The sequence below is a fragment of the Nipponia nippon genome, unplaced genomic scaffold (assembly GCF_047370975.1).
Source record: "Nipponia nippon isolate SJK-2023a ecotype South Korea unplaced genomic scaffold, ASM4737097v1 scaffold_1, whole genome shotgun sequence".
Lineage (NCBI taxonomy): Eukaryota > Metazoa > Chordata > Aves > Pelecaniformes > Threskiornithidae > Nipponia > Nipponia nippon.
In genome coordinates this window covers 133,797,506-133,815,036 of record NW_028262290.1, presented here as the reverse complement: position 1 = coordinate 133,815,036, position 17,531 = coordinate 133,797,506, and the positions used below count along the sequence as shown (strand labels likewise).

Genomic DNA, 17,531 nt, shown 5'->3' with positions numbered 1-17,531 from the left:
ACACGCAGCTACAGAACAATGTGATATTGATAGCTGTTCTGTATAAAGTTGTTCTGTCCTTGGATAAATGAGCGTAGAAAATTGAAAAGGAACCTTGCATTGCAGTCTAACAACAGGATTTGGTCCTAATTGGGTAGTGGGTGGAACTTTTTGTTTTAATGAAAAAGGACTCTGATTGCCACTGCTGCAACTCTCTGAAATTTTCATCTGATATGCTTTGAGATCTGGAATTAATATAGTATTATTTAAGCAGTACAGATATAGAGTGGCATTGTCATTTCAAAATTTATTTTAAAAGCTTTTTCTGAATGATTTTCCTTACACTGCTGTGCATATATTGCCTTTTCTTGTTATATATAGCTTGATTAACAGCCTTAACTGACCTTACCCATTAGAGAAAGAGAAAATAAGTGATTCAGTAATAGGACTGATTTTTTTCTAGCCGTAAAACTTTAACAAGACACCACTTGATTTCCTTTCTTATTTACAGTTAATTATGTTTATTAGTATAATTTCTTTAGAATTCATTTTTACCTTATCAATATTACAAGATGTACCTTTTAACTCAAAATTCAGGATGTCCCAGAGTAAAGGGGAATTAAGATCCAGAATTTTCATCTTGCTCTTACTGACAAATAAGATCCAGTTGTGCTATAGTATGCATGACATGGAAGAGTATAACTTGCATTTTTTTCACTTACTGTTTCTTATCGTGCTGTCTTTGTGATGAAGGTGTTGTGTATGACAGTCTGATGCTGAAGCACCAGTGTATGTGTGGCAACTATGCTAATCACCCTGAACATGCTGGAAGGATCCAAAGCATCTGGTCAAGGCTGCAAGAAACTGGGTTGCTAAACAAGTGTGAGGTAATAAAAAATAAAGACCAGACACTTGACTTGTTAAAGTGAATGACAAATTTATTAATCCTAAATGTGTCTTACTTCTGTAATAAGAGAGTAATTTGTCTTAGGAATTATTTGGACTTAACTGACAATATTAAACCAATGCATTTTAGAGAAGCACATTTCCCAATCAGAAAACAAAGAATTTACACAATGAAAGTCATTTATCCACATGCATCAGAGTATAAAATCCAGACATGACTGTGTTCCTCACCTTGATACAGGAGGTAGACAAGCAGTAGTCAAATGGCAAGTGCAGTCCTTTCAATAGCACATTTCTTAACTTTTTCAAGCAGCTAAGGATTTTACTTCTGTAGTAGCATAGAACACTGCGTTTTTTTTAATGTACTTTGTATCACTCCATAAGCACATTGCATCTTGTCTTATTTCGCACTCTAAAGTCTGTTTTCATAGCATTTCCTTTTGCCTGGTGTACAATGGGTACCAAGTCAAAACCCGAGACGTTCAAGCACAATCTTCTAGACAATATGAGAGCAAATGTGGAACTTTCTTCTGCTTTGACTTCCCTCACAAAATTACATATTAAAACATCATGCTTAAATCAAATATGGACTCCAAGGTTCATATATGACTTGGGTTACTGAAAAACAGCCTTTTCCTACCATTCACTGCTTCCCATGAATTGTGCAGCACTGTCAACTTCTGCAGAAGCCTGTGGCAACTGCTTATCGCATTGCAGCACAAGTTAACAAAGTTCAACACAAATTCGCTTATGTTTTGCAGGATCCCAAAATTGCCAGGGTTCTTATGCTCTGTTTTCTTTAATTATTTTTCTTTATATACTTAGGTTTTTACAAACCCAAAGGAACTGGTACAATAGGTCCCTTTGATTAGCTATTAGTGACTGGCCACAAAGATTTTCTGCAGGTAGCCTAGTGTACTGGGCAGTGAGATATTGTAAGCACTATAAATGGATTTGTTGTATACACTCATCATCTAACTAGATGGCAGCACTCTAACAGGCTAATTCTTTTTTTTAGCTTGGATATTTTTTTTCAGTCTTCAAGAAGACTTTCTTTCAGCAAGGCCCTTTAGGCCACATATTACATGAGTGGTTTCACAGGTGGGATCACATACTTAAGGAGTAAGTTAAAGACACAGCTGAGTGCTTTACTAAAATAAGGCCTAGCTACCTTCTTGACTCAGGACCCGTATTATAAAGAAAAGACAAAAAAGAGAGAAAATAAGTAAAACACAATGCGCTACTATGTATTACTTTCTTCAGTAATAATCAGATATTGCCGAACAGAAAATTGTGTGGATCTGCAAAAGGTGTAAATAAGAAAAGAAAAGTGGTATAGGTTAGTCTGAGGTGCATGCAGTCCAATAATTTCCTGGAAGATTTAAAGTTTCCTCTTACACTTCTGCAATTTCAAAAACTGAAATATAACCTATTAGGTCTTGCAAAATCCGGTGAGTGGGCAGAGAGAAAATAAGTCACTTCATGTCGACTGGCATTCAGTTAATTTTGACTCCCATTGTGTGCTTTGAAATGAGACTGGAATGTGAAAGGAGCTGTCAAAATGTAAACTCTGATGATAAAACTTTGAGGAACCTCAGTGTGAAGCTGGTGCATAGATCTGGTGTTTATCTTGATCCTCTTATGCAGCTAAAGACAGGATTGTATTGATGATGCAATCTGTCCTTTGCTTCACTGACTTCTCTAGCACTTGCTTGACATCAAACACGTCCTTAAATCTGCTCACTTTTCAAAATAAGGAAGGCTGCAGTGATTCACTTAATTGGTGGTCTGATTCTTTAGAAAAGTTATTCAGCTGAATATATGACTCACGTCACTAAAGGAGTGGTTATTGCATTATTCAAGAAATAATAGGCTACCATTAAGCTGCATTCTGGAATATACCACACTGAGGATGCGGAGTCAAAGCATCATGGGCAACTGCACTGTCTCTTTTACTGACTTCTGAATGCCCTCCCCCAGACATTAGTAGTTCTCAATATAATTTCTCAGTATAATTTCCCACAGTTTCTGTCAGAAGGAGTGGGGAAATCGCTGGTCAAGTTTTCTAACGTGCACTGCCTCATGCACCAAGTCTGAAGGGCAACTTAGGAACAGCAACCTGCAACAGCCACTTAGGAAATCCTCTGCAGTAACTGTGAACCTTCTTTTTTTCTCTTTTACTAAAACAATAGTCCCACAAGAGGGCTGCAGTTCCACTCTGTCTGATGAGGAGTTTCAGGATCAAAGCTAGTTCAGTCAGAGGTAGCTCAGATCTTGTTACCGTGCAATGTGTGTATCCTTAGCCACAGACTCGTGCCAGGGGGGCCCTCCTTATTTTCTTAATCTAACAAGAAACCCTTATGAAAATGAACAATCTATATCTATATGATCTTTGTTATCTATAGCAGGAAGAAAAATGCATTTCCTAAATCATGTGGTGTGGATTAACCCCTCTCACGCAGCTCAGGTCTGTGGCCCTGGAGAGACGACTGGCCAAACGCACGGAGAACCGTCATCTCTAACTGGGCATGGGACGACAGAAGTCATATATACTGGGCTGACACCATGCTTGCTGCAGTTAATAGATTAATCTAGGTAGATTAATCTACCCCATATATAGCATTTTTAAAATATAACTTGGTAAAATTATAACAAGGTTTGACTGGGGTACTCAAAGCTGTGTCTTCACTACAAAATAAAATGTGCCTGGGACTGTTCTCCACCACTGCGGCCAACTGGCATGGAAAGGCCCATGTTCATACTACCAGGAATGCTCCCTGGCCCATGCCAGTGACCAAACCATGTCTGGGAGTTGTTTGGAGAGTGCTAGTTGCTGCTCAGCCAAAACGGTGTGAAGGACCACTTTAGCAATTTAATAGTACAGATGATTGCGTTCCTCTGCCTGGAAATGTTTCCTGGCACTGCTTAATTTACTGCTGCAGACACAGCCAAAAGGACTTGCTTCCCCAGACAGTATTTTGTCTTTCTAGCGATAGATATTTGAGCTCTAGAGTTATTCAAACAACAGTTTGAAGGATTTTTGCTAAATTGAGAAATTAGTTAGAGCTTTCAGAATATTTTTTAATCATATCACTCTTCCAAATAGATAGATTAGTTCCCCCATTGGCTTCCCCAGGACAAAGAATAAACACATTCAGACCATGGCCAGCCCTGGAGAGCTGGATTTGAGAGACCAGTCCCTGACTGAGTCCAGGGCAAGAAGGTGGAGTAATTTCCCCCCGTAGCAGACTTTTTTATAGTCCTGGTATATATGTATTGGAAGAATAAAATTCAGACAATATTTTTGCATTAATTTAAAAGTTTTGTGTATGTTTACTGAAATACCTATTCTGTGTTCATTAAAGGCTGACAGATGAAGAACAGTTATCGAATGCAGCACCAGAGCAGGTCAGCTAAAAGATGCAAAGATTGGCATAAAAACATCCACTATCTTTTTCTGCAATTTTCTCTTGGTAAAGAGCAATGCATAGCTGCCCTACCTTTGAGACCAAAAAAAAGGACTGAATTATGTTTTAGTAGTGGTGTCTGCTTTCTACTTGTTCTAGGGAGAGGAAGTATTTACATAACTCCTTTGGGGCCATAATTTATGCACACATGACTGACATTAGCCTACACGGATCAGCACAGTTTTAGAAAAGAAAAGAAGAATGTAGACACGGTCCCACTTTGTGCCCCCACCTCCACTTCCTGTAGGGACTGTGGTCCAGCAATGTTTTTCTTTTCAGTCTGGAATTTGATCTGAATTTTGGTAGTTTTCTGGATTAGGGAGACATCTTACACCTCCTGCTGTCCACATCTCATGGACCAAAGGGGAGAGAAGGAAAGAATTTAAAGATTTAAAAACCTTTGAATCTGACAGATCACATATACTGAAAAAGACAAAAAAATTCCATGCTGTGAACCTCAGTTTGCCACTAAAGAAGAAATAATACAGGAAAAGTTAGTCTTTAAGAGCAAAAATCTTTGTGGTGTTGAACATATTGAGGTTAGGTACTGGAGGACTAAAACACATGAAGAGAGTAAATGCATCTCTGTGTGGGTGCATGCGTGCCGGAGACACACTTGCACATAATGGAGAGAGAGCAAGTGATGTGGGTGTACTGACTGGCAAAAGATCCATGTTATCTGTGTGCATTTTTCAAAACAAGAGAGAATTTAACAACTATGAGAAATCCCAGAAAAGCAAGAAAAACTCTGAAGACCTTGTTTACAAACTAGATAGCCTAAGGGAATTTCAGAGACACCATCTCCATACAAATAGCTGCAGCAAAGGCAATGGACACCTTACACTGAGAGACCTGAGTGAGGAATATTCCTTAAGCTATGTCAACAATTCCTGTTAGTTTAGCAGAGAGAAATAGGCAGTGTCACCTTTGTCTTTTTGAATCTCTGACTGTGCAAGAGTTTAGTCTGCTGAAAGTCTAACCAAAATCTTCAGGTTAATAGAGGTTATCTGTGTGAAACTTTAATGGTCTATTTTAAACAGAAGACCAGACTAGACCTCTTTGACCTTAAATTCTGTGAAAGGTGAAAGCATTTTCCCATTGTGGGGGAGAATAACTTTCTAGTTCTAGACTGATTTTTCGAAGCACTCAGGTGCAGTATTTTGCTCTCCTGAGATGTATAAATGTCTCTGTTGATGAGGGAACTGCATATGTCAAAAGAGAAAGCCAACACACAAATTGTTGTGCACCTTAGAAAAGGATGACTTGCCTTCTACTAAGGATGTAGTAGGCGGATGGATGTGTTCAAATCCCCCTGAATGAAACAAATACTGCTCATAAGTTCTCCTATGCTATTTCTCCTTTTTATTGGCTTTATGCCAATTTTCTGCTTTCTACTACACTTTAGGCTTTTGATACTACCACGGCCTATAAAAATTAAGAAAGACACTTTAAAGTAAAAAAGATGTGGATAAAAATGTATATGTAAAGTTATACAAATGCATAGGTTATGTTGTCTGATAACTCATGCCAGTGAGACCTAGAAACTATGACTTTGTATAACTGAAGTTACATGATTCCAGATTCTGGCAACAGATTTATGACATGTGCTTTTGTAGATCTGCTTAATCCTGACATCATTGTGTAAGAAAAACTGTTCTAGCAATTATTACAGGTAATTTTTAATATAGATTATTTTTTCCTCTGTGTAGAGCCTTAGACAGTTGGAATTTTAATTATTGAAAATGGCTTGACAGGCAGAGATACTGCAAGGGTGGGATGAAAGGAACAGTAAACGAGGAGAGGGGAATGCAGAAACAGCACAGACATGTGCACCGTTTACCTTTCCCTTTCCTCCTGCCATTTATTGTGTAAATGTGCTTGTGAATGCTCAAGGTGAGAGCTGGAGAAGCCATGGAGAAAGAGCAGCTCTGGGCTGTGCCTGCCCTGGCAGCTCAGCTGTTGGCTGTGCCCCAAGGACCTCACTGCTGGGAGCAGCCTGGAGTGGGGCATCCTGTGCGGTGCTACTCGATTTCTGCACAACCTGTTTCTGCCCTAAACAGTCTGGCTGGCAATATTGGGTGGCAGGTAGCTCCTTTGCAAAATGTTTTGGGGAGGCCAGTTGAAGACTTTACTCTGTTAGTGCAAATCACTATATTCCATAGGATATCACAGAGCTCCCTGTTGTAAGAAAAATGGCTAGCTGTGGGTCTTTTTATAGTTAGTGATATGGCATTTAACAGCACTTTAAAAAGAGCCAGACAATTAACTCTCTTAAACATCTCTTAGAGTTTTTGTATAACTTGTAGAAAATATATGACCAGAGTGTGAAATCAAAGGTTCTTTGATGTGACCTTCATAAAATACCTCTTTACTTTTCTTACACATTTGTTTTGGCTGTCCTAAAAGCCAGTCTCCCTTCCTAGTTTTGCTGTGGAGAATTGGGTATACAGATTTTAAAGCAGCTTATTAGAAACATAGACCTTAATGAGAATGGATGAATGAATAAATGTTACCAGTCACCTCGCTTGTGAAGAAAAACATTTTATCTGACCCAGAAGAACCATTACAGAGTTTACTGACTCCATGAAGTAACAAAATGTGCTGATTTTGATTGTGCAACTGTGTGTTAAAAGGATGTGAGTGCACTGCTACAAATTCTCATGTGAGACTGGGAGAGGCTTGAAGAAATTAGAGATAAAAAAGGTTTTATTAAGTCATTTAGTTCTTGGATCATTCCCTAAAATGTTTTTTCCACTGCTGTGTCCAGTTAAGCTTTAAACACTGCAAGAAATAGGGCTTTCACCATTTCCCTGAGGGGGAGCTTGTTCCACAGTCATCTAGATCTAACTCTTAGGATATTTTTCCTGATTAGTCAGAAAAAATTGCCACTGCTTAACTGAATATAAATTGTGCATGGTTCTTCTGTCCCCCCCTAGGCAGCTCCTTTCCTCCGCAGTGCACATCCTCTTTAATATTTATAATATTGCTTTCTTCTCCTAGTGAAAAGGTTGCTGTCTTCTGATGTACATGAGTAGGTGAGGGATATGATAAGAATTACAACTTAACCTCTCAGAAAACTAGAATTGAGTGGTATTTCTGTAACAGGCTAATCAGTCTATTAAAAATAAGATGAACTATTTAGATAACTTCTGTACCTGTTTATCTATAGACCTTGACAGTTGGATGGACCCACAGTCTAAGTCGTGAGAGGTTTTACCCCAGGTGTTCATAAGGACCAGCTCTGTAAATAGAGTCCAAGACCTTAAAAATGGGCTGTTTTCTCTCTGCGTTATCCAATATCAACAGGAAAGATGATCTTGGGACCAGAACTTTGTTGACAGTGCTATTTATGATGCCCAAACCTGAACAAAATCTGCTTCGTGTTGCTATGTGTGCAAAGGTTGTGCAGCACTAGCACAAGCACAAGCAGAGAAGTAAACATTTTTATGACAAGCTGTAACTCCAAATACATACAAGGAACAGATCTGCTGAATAAGAAAGTGTTAGTTTTAATCTTTTCTTCCTTCTTTCCTGTCTTCCTTCCTTCCTTCCTAAAGTGATTAAATGTCGATGGATTTATAGAAAGACATCCCAGATTTTTTAACACTGATTTAAGTGGGGAGAGTACAGGCTGGAGATACAGTTAAAGACACAAAATCCACTTACAAAAATGTAAGGAAGCAAGTGAGTCGTCATGTGTAACAACAAAAATGATCCTGGGATATCGAACATACATTAAAAAAAAAAGATATAGAAATACTTAAAATATTTTATTAAAGCATTTAAACTTTAATTTCCTTCTTCTCCTTGGCTCTCCTCACTGTAATCATGTTCTTCCTAGTAGCATAAATCACAAGTACTAGTAGTAATGCAAAAAACATTAATCCTTATTCAGAACACATCTGCAGCTTACAGGTGTGAATAAGTTTTTGCTCTTTAAACTAGAAACTTTCTAGCCAGCTTTCTTACTTAAGAAATATTTCAGCTTTTGGTTGTACCTCTTAATATAATGTAGAAAAGAGGCAGAATCTTTTCTTTTTCTTGTATGTGAAACCCTGTATTAAGTTAACTCTGCTAAGACTTAAGTGAAGCATTTGTGATAAACCACACACGCATTTGTTTTTCATATAGCATTACTTTAATAAACAAATCAGTGTCACATTCCTGCATGACGCAATTTCAACCCATTATTAATCATACTAAATGTTATTTCGGACCTTTACTTTTTTTTTTCTCCCTAAATATTGTCAGTGGAATATTGTAGGCCTCTGCTGTTTTCTTTCAGCGAATTCGAGGTCGAAAAGCCAGTCTGGAGGAAATACAGCTGGTTCACTCTGAACATCATTCACTGCTGTATGGCACCAGCCCCCTGAACAGACAGAAGCTGGACCCCAGGAAACTCCTAGGTCTGTACAGGCCTCTATTCTACTGAGAACAGCACATTCCAGCACTGTCATTAGTCATAGCTGGTGTCAGTTTAAAATACTTGGCAAGCAGTGTGACAAAAATTCACTTTTTCCAAATGCATTGCTATGTGGAAGGAGAATGTTACAATGGAAGCCAAATATAGATTAGCAAAATGCACAGGCTGGAAAGCAGCAATAGAAGTTTCTCCTCATTCGCTTCAAAAACCATCGAAGTGTTAACCCTTTACTGTAATTTGTTCTCCATCAGAAGTCAATGGCAATTTTGAACACGGTTGGTCTTCTATCTCCTTGTGTTCTTTGATTTGAAAATGGGAGTTTAAGATACACTTGCTTGTCAGAATTGCTTGTTTGCTGTTCTCATTTGCTTTATTTCAATTATTTCAGCCACGCTGAGTGCAGATACCATGCCTAAGTCTTGCTAACAAGTGAACTTTATTTTAATGCCTTCCCATTATGCAAGATATGACACCTTTCTGAATAACAGGGGAAAAAAAACCACATTAAAATATTAAATGGACATATGGATGTACAGAATAGCAGAAAACTGACAGGATTTTCACATCAAATATCTTCATGCACAGCCAATGCTCAGTGTATGCTTTTTATAATAGAAAAGTAGGGTTAAATTGAGCTCTGCCATGAGTGTAGCATGAAACAGATATACTTGTCCAGAGAATGTGAAGGGAAACACACAAAAAAGTAGTGCCTTTTGGAAATAATCTGTGAGTGAAATCCTGCCCTTTTTGTCCCAGCACACTGGATGCAACACTGTAATTCTCAGCTGTTTTTATAATACTTATTCTAAGATGTGGAGCTTTTCCTAAATGTAATGAAACCCAACCCAAACAAAACCAATACTAGCCATCAAAAGAAATTGCTGCCACAGTTCTAGTAATACACAGCAATTATTTTGTTTTGGAAACTAATGCTACGAGTTTCTTCTGTAAGGCAGACTGTTGCTTCAGTGAGTCATAAGAGTAGATAAAGAAAAATGTCTTGACCACAGTGCTATCTAAGTTTATACATCTTAGCCAAGGCAACGTCAAAACAAAAATACTTACAGTATGGTAGATTCTCAGGAGCTTGAATTTCCAAGGTAGGAATTTTCCCTTAAAAAAAAAAAAAAAGTGTTTCCAAGAAAAAGCTCTAAATTCCTGCAAAATGAAAATTTGGAAACATTTTGATTTGAGTTCATCAACATTGTCAAAATGTTCCATTTTGATAGAGTCAAGCATTTCATTTAAATTTTGTTGGTTTTGATTAATTTCATTTTTATTTTCATATTATTTAATATAACATACATTGATATAAAATATTGTTCCCATTTTGGATCTCAGTGGTTGACCACCATATGGGATGCAGTGTGTAGTTGCAGCTATGAGGTGAAAAAAGGAATGGACCCAGGTATCCTCGTTGTGTTTCTGCCTATGTATAGAGAATGCAGAATGCTTTGTGTACCCAAAATCAGAAAACCATTTCTTTGCCCGCCATTCTTTACTCGACACTCTTGGCCTTTTTTGTTTGACACTTAGTCCAAAGCATTTGCTTTCTGAGTTTATATCAAGATCACACTCCTAGCGTGTGTTCTCAGTGTATCCTTGGCTTAATGCCCTTTTCTGTCTCTGTTTCTAGGATGTTTTCTTGCTGCATCTCAGATGGCCTTTTACCCAGACAACAGTCAATGAAACACCCTTCCCACATGCTTTTGCATGTGCCTGTTTTTTGGCTGAAAGCTCTAACCGTTTGGGCTTCCAGACTCTTGTATAAAGGAACTTAATTGTCTCTTACATTTTTCCAAAATGCAGTGTGACTCTTCCACCTTTCATTGTCCCCAGTTCAGTGAGGCTGAACCTAACCAATCCTGACATTAAAATTAACATCTTGGTATAGTATAGAAATTCAAAATGATGTGTAGCAAAGGAGAAAAATCTAAAGGAAATGCTTCTTATAAAAAATGTCATCAATAACAACATTGTCTCATAAAACATTTCTATTTCAATGAAAGTGCATTTTTTTTCTACAGAAATTGTTCCATCAAATTATGGCTTTGCATCCTAATGAAAAGGAGCCTAATGAAAAGGAGGACCTAACCATTCCTTTCCTTACTCCTCTACCCACCCAAAAAGACAGAAAGCACCGTTTGTTCTCCACCTGTGCTCCAGAAAAACATTTCTTCCCTGTCTCTGTTCAGAAGAGTACATATCTGCTTTGTCTGAAGCTCTTTTTTCTTTTTTTTCTAACAAGCAGCTTCTGTATCTTTCAAACAGAAAAGAAACACTTGAAGGAATTAAATTTAAGTATGACTAGGGCTAGAAATGTGCTACGTATCAATAAATGCTTATTTCAGTGTCCCTGTACAGGAAAAAAACTCTGTTCTGGAAGACTGCAAAGCAAAATGGCTGTAAACTACTGAAATCAGTGAGAATTATGCACGCAGTTATTGTTCACATATTCTTAGTGCTTTCAGAGTGTAAACTGACTTGAACTGTTGGCTTTATTTTCCCTGCATCAGGGCCTACAAATGTAGCTATTGCAGATGATCACTTCAACTTTACACTATTGCATAGTTTAAGCTTTTGACTGATCTTATTTCAGTGTGGTGTGTTAAGCAACATGTTATGTTGCATTACATTGTCTTGACATGAAGGAAACTAATATGCAGACCACGTGGCACATCACATTACGGTTTCATGTGACAGAATACAACCTTTCAAACCTCTTTGAATAAGCTCAAGGGCAGAACAGTTATCAAACAGGTCTTACAAATTTGTTTGCCTTTTTTCCTCTCCAATCATAATTAAGAAAGTGTTTCTAAAAAGCAAGTTTCCAATGATTACAAGTTTATAAAAATGAGAAATATACTGTTGACACATCCCTGACAGTGGTGCAGTACTTAGAGTACAACCAAAAGATGCATTCACAGAGCATCTGTGCAATTGCAATTTCAAGTTAGTGAAAAAATGACCACTTAGCAGAAATGGTTTCATTCTTGAGGGATGACACTGAAAACAGTTAGGTTCCTCAAACTGTGCCTTTTCACAAGTGGACACACACTTTTTAGTTTGTTTATTTTTTTAAAGACAGTTTTTGCCCATCACTTTTCCTGCTCATCAGACTTTCAGTCCCCAGTTGTCAATCTCCTAAGCAGCTTCCTTGACTTCTGTAGGGGCCCTGACCTCCGTCAATGATGGGTGCCTCAGCACCTAATTTGACTAATCAGCTTCTACTGCCTTTGTGGGTTGAAATTTTAGAATACAAATCTTGGATAATTTTTCTAGATCTATCAGTAAATTGTTGTGCTGAATCTTCTCTAAAAGATCTTTTTTCTCAAGTGATTTGCTACAAACTCTGTCCTGATGCAAAGCCAAAAAAAAGTATGATTATTTAAAATTTGTCTTCTATCTTACTTGAAGTATCCCAATATCTTTTTTATTATTATTCTGGAGGTGTCCTTGGGTGTGGAAGGGTGTTACTGTAAAATGGCTGCTATTTACCAAGTTCTGCTGGGGCATCAACTCCAAACATCATGGGAAATTCTCACCTCGATTCATTTTCAGGGTTTGCTTTTTGCTGCTGATTTTCATTTACGGCAAAGAGTGTTGTAAGCTCTTTTCTTTTTGTGAGGCTAGCTAAGTGATAGCCCCACTCTCTCTTAGTAGAACCTTTCTCCACTGTTCTTTTCATGAAATCTCAATGTTTTTCTTGTTCTGCAAAGTCTGTTATCTGCTTTTTTTGACTATCATGCAATAAGAAGTGAGTATCCTGACAACTTTCTTGATACACTGAAAAGGCTTCGTGCTTGTTTCCTCCCATTTTAGTACTATCTGTTGATCGATTTTAGTGTCCTTCCTCACCATCTGCTTTTCTGTTTTTACTTTCTGTTTGTTGTTTTTGATAGTGTTTACCATGCACAATGTGCCCGGCTGCAGGGAGATAAATGAGAATTCATCTGTTCTCTCTTATGTCCCAACCCTGCAATGGAATTTAAGAAAAAGGGTCTAGTCATTCAATATTCTAAAAATGCCTTCTTTTATCTCAAATTACAGTTTATGTTTCCATTAATGTCTCCTGGCACTTTAACAGCACTAATTTTTCAGTTATCTGCTCAAGACTTTTTGATCTTCCCCACAGCAAAAAGTGAAAAATTGCTGTTTGCATTGGTCCCTGGATCTGCTTAGCCAGAGATCTAGAAACTCCTCCTGTACCTCTACTCTGACAATCTCCTGCAGCCAACATTTCCTTGCATGTCTGGGGCCATTAGGACTCACAGTATGAGAATACTCTGCATAGCTGCTGCACCTGCATTTCCCCTGGTAGCTCCACAGGAGGTTTTGTTTGGCTTCTCTCGCACACTGTGCAAACTGATCAAAGGCCTCTAGTCAGTTAAAAATGCATCTTGGATTTTACTCGAAGTGTAAAGCACTTTCTTCGTCTCAGACCTTGCAGTCTGATCTCTCGTACTTCAAAGATGATGGCTTATAATTGTCTTTATGCATTTCATTGGCACCTGCTAAACATGAGTAACTGCAGCGTTCGCCCCTTCCATAACAATGGGTGGCTCCTCTAGGTAACTTGAGTGATTCACTATCTAACGTTTCCTCCAGATGGCAAAGTTACAAAGCCAGTTCTGTGATACGGCAGGGGAAAAGCTTATGTTCTCTTCCACAGCTGCCTTAGGATCAGATTACATACCAGGACAGGAACTGCATCAAATCCTGAGATCCTTACCCAGTTTTCATATTGTCCTTATCAAGGCGAACATTGAGTTTAGTGGTACAACAAAAGAAAACATGAATGAATAAAAAGTGGGTATAAATATTAAGATAAACCCTATCACATTATCTAATGTATAGAGCAGAGTAAGCTAGAAATTAGATTCTAAAGCCTATTAAGATTTTGTTCCCTTTAGTAGAATGTATTTACTGAGTAATACTGAAACAAGCAGCATTTCATTTTATGTTTTAAAATTATTAATATATTCATTGATGGTATGTAAATTAAGAGAACAGCATTTTTGCATAGATAGGAAGACTAAGGCTGCGATTTTCAAAGGAGAAACTTTTTTGGAGAGATGAAGTTAAGAAATCGGTTATCAGTTTCATGTAAGCTTAATGAGGTTCCCTCTGTTGTCAGTGAGAAGAAACAGTCACTTCTCAAGTATAATTCATCCCATCAGTCATCTCGGCTGGGTAGAGATGCCTACCTCACTCCACTGGCTATAGAAGAAGCTGAGATGACTAGCTTAGACAAGCTGCTTATCAGCTACAGATATCGGGATGATTAGTCACCCTAGTTCAGAGTGACTTTCTGTGGAGATTCGATCATTATACTCCTTTGAAACTACTGCTTACCAATCTTAAGATTTGTCACTGTTGCAAAAGAGTACCTTAAATGTCCCATGGCTGATTTGCTTTCTAAGTACTATTAATATCTTTTATTCTAATATATGGCATTTTCATTGTGTGATACCAAAATCTGAATTACAGTAAAGAGTGATTACTGTTCCAGTATTTAACTGTCTTTTTGAGAAATGATGCTTATTGTTTCTTTTTTTCTTTAATATATAGGAAACGTGTCTCAAAAACTCTTTTCCTTGTTGCCTTGTGGGGGACTTGGGGTAAGTAGATGTTTGTTTTTTCACAAGAGGGACAGCACGCAACATGTATTCATTCATGAATTCTTTAGCACTATTGCATTATCAGTTCAAAGTCTTCAGAAGCTGATAAAAAATGTCGAGATGAAACCTGAGCCATTATCATACTGTGTTTTCAAAGACACAGAAGACAGTACATTACAATAAGCACATGGAACGGTTAGATAGGAATTGTTATAGCAGAATGGGCTATACAATTGCACCCATGTTACTTTCCTCAAAAATAGAGCTCATGTAAAAAACCCAGAGTGGGACAACTGAGAAATATGCTAATTATCAGAAAATATGTTCCTACCTAATTGTTCCATATGCTTATCGTAGACAAAAATCTGTTGCAACACTAGGTAAAAGAACTAATCGAAATTATTGATGAACATGTAGAATGGAGAATTTCTGCTGATGTTGGTATCACGTTCCTATTAAATTCTAGTGAAGATAATACCAGGGAGAAATAATTTTTCACATACAGGGTTTTTTCACACAAAAGTATTCTACAGTTTTGGTCTAGCTGGGTCCATTATTTACTGGTGTCAGCAATATCAAAGTGAAATAATGACATTACTGGATATTGATGGGCTGGCTGGATGATGCATATATATTTTAGTTCCCTTTCACTGTTTCTGCGTATGCAGGAATAAAGCCACACTCTCTGGAGGTCAACTTCCAAAGCCTTCTAAAGTTTTATTTACTTTTATCCTTCACAAAGGATAAATTCCATACCATACTAGTCTTGTTTATAGTGTTTTTTTTTATTATGAGATACCTGAAAGAAGAAATACTCATTTTGTAAGGTTTTAACACACAAAAAACAAAAATTCCATTTAACTTTCAGTATTTCATAATTTTTGAGGATTTCTGAACTATGAGTTACGGAACAAAGGACCAGGAAGTGATAATCATGCCAGCTCCTCTGCTGTGGCCTTAGCTTGCTGAGGATTCTGCCTAAAATTTGGAACTTGGTGACTAGCAACTTGCCAGTTTTGAAACTTGAGGGTCATTTCTGTATGTGGATCAGCTAACATTACACACTAACACGTAGGTGTGCATGTCCACGTGCACCTCTGTGCACTACTGTGTGCAGATATGCACACACACACATATATGCACACATTTCTGTATAAAAAATAGATAATTTTTCACACTGTTGTTGCTGTTATTAAGAAGTTTAGAGAAAACTGAACAAGAGATGAATAAAGTTGAGAAATGATGTTGTTCAGACTTCTGAGTAAAGAGGAGCTGATGTAAAATTTCTTGACAAATCTTTTTGAGGGCTTTGGAAAGTAAATAGGACTGTGGTATGCTTTGAAAATTAAAGTATAAGATTTTTCTATGAAACTAGCTACGGTGGTATTAAAAACCGTGAATAGAGATGTGCTTTGAAACCCTTCTACTAATGGAAGTATGTTGTCCATTCTAAAGCTAACAGAAGTCAGAAATGCTCAGTATAACTTAACTTTTTAAGCATTTAAATTTATCTACACTTTTTGAGTCTGTTTGCTTCATTTCTTATTTTAAGTCATGGAAATTGGATTAAAGAACATGTTGTAGAAATGGATCTTTTATTTATTTTTTTTCTAGTTGGTTTGCCTTTCTACATATTATTATTGTCAGGCTTGCTGTGGGGCTCTTTTAAAGGAATGGGTTATGACCTTTTTCAAGGTAAATAATCAGATTAGGAGCTCTCTTTCAGTGATATTTAGCTGTCTATTGGTTAAGATGAGCTGTGGGAAAGGGAGCTGCTTCAAACTGTGTGGAAAGCAATGCTTAAATTTACTTTCAAAAATGATGGTGGAAAGAAAGAAGCAGCATTGCTACTTAGTAGCTTTCAATTTAATTGAGGGTTATAAAGCAGTAATCAATGTAAAGCAGTAAGAGTAGTTCATGCAAAGATTTTAAGGAGGGATGGAAGAATTAATTTTTTTAAATTTTTGTTCTCATTTATTTTCTTGCTTGCTTGCTTGATTACTTATTTGCTAAAGAATACAGTGAGAAAGTACTAAGAAAAAAAAAGAATTCAATTCTTCCAAGAGACTTTATGGCTGCCTCTTGAACGATGGTTTTCAGAGCTCTTTGATCCCATTGTCTTCTAACCATATGGGGACCTTGCTGGCTGTTATTATGCAGCTCTTCTATTATTAAATGGATTAGTGGTTAGACTACTCACACAGGGGATGGGAAACCTAGGCTCATTTCTCTTCACTGCCAGGCTGGATTTAATATCAGAGACCCCATCTCTTAGCGGATGTTGTTACCACTGAGGAGATCATAGAATGTTTCTGGTTCGGGACCCTCACACCACACGCTGAATCTGTACCACTGTTGGAAAGAGCGCTGGACCAGTAAGACAAAGCATAAGTAGGATAAAGCCCATGTATCTGAGGCTATGATCTACCTATCATATGTTTATAAATAATGTGAAGTCCTAGCTCTGAGCCCCTGCTCCAAAAACAGCTTATATATTTCACATGAAAGAATCACTGGACAAAATGGAAACTGCTCTTGGAGCAAGGACTGGAACCTAAGGCTTCACAGGCATTGAAGACATGATCAGCTGATGGGCTATAAAGACTATATCAGCATGAGTTTGGGATGGCTTGCATTGTTCACAAAGGTCCAACTAACCTCTGTGACCCTGAATTCTACTATATTATTGATTTTGTTGTTATCTCTGTTCTAACAACACCAATAAACTGCAGTCAAGATCAGGAATCCTCTTCTTTGGACATTACTTGCAGTTACAGTAAACGAAATTTTTTTTCAAGAATTTTGAAAAGCAAACAGGAGGCAGTGTCCATAACTAATATTTTCTCATCCTGTTCCATCATGGCTCTAAATCTTTTGTACCGGTGAAAAATACATGTAAAGCTATTGTTTACTGATTTTGTAAACATTTTTCATCCATATGAATTTTCTTTCAAGTAGTGGTAGGGACTGCTTACATCAGGATCATTGGCGAATTTGGCTTGGTATATGTTAGGCTTTCAGAAGAAATCAAACAATAAACTTCATAGTTTTATAAGAAACTACATAAGTAATAATTAGCTCTCTTATCTAAGAACACAAAGCTGTTTCATACTGGCAGCCAAACTGAACAGATCT

The 17,531-nt window shown here is 37.5% G+C and overlaps 1 protein-coding gene across 8 annotated transcripts in view; it reads left to right on the top strand.

Annotated features, from left to right (window-relative positions):
• HDAC9 (histone deacetylase 9) overlaps positions 1–17,531 on the top strand; it is a 491,942-nt gene that overhangs the window by 346,684 nt on the left and 127,727 nt on the right. For all 8 annotated transcript variants that reach the window (XM_087773643.1, XM_087773615.1, XM_087773600.1 and 5 more), the window contains 3 exons: positions 733–866; positions 8,638–8,758; positions 14,347–14,396. In XM_087773643.1, the coding sequence (XP_087629769.1) occupies positions 733–866; positions 8,638–8,758; positions 14,347–14,396 (305 nt within the window). The remainder of the gene's footprint in view (positions 1–732; positions 867–8,637; positions 8,759–14,346; positions 14,397–17,531) is intronic.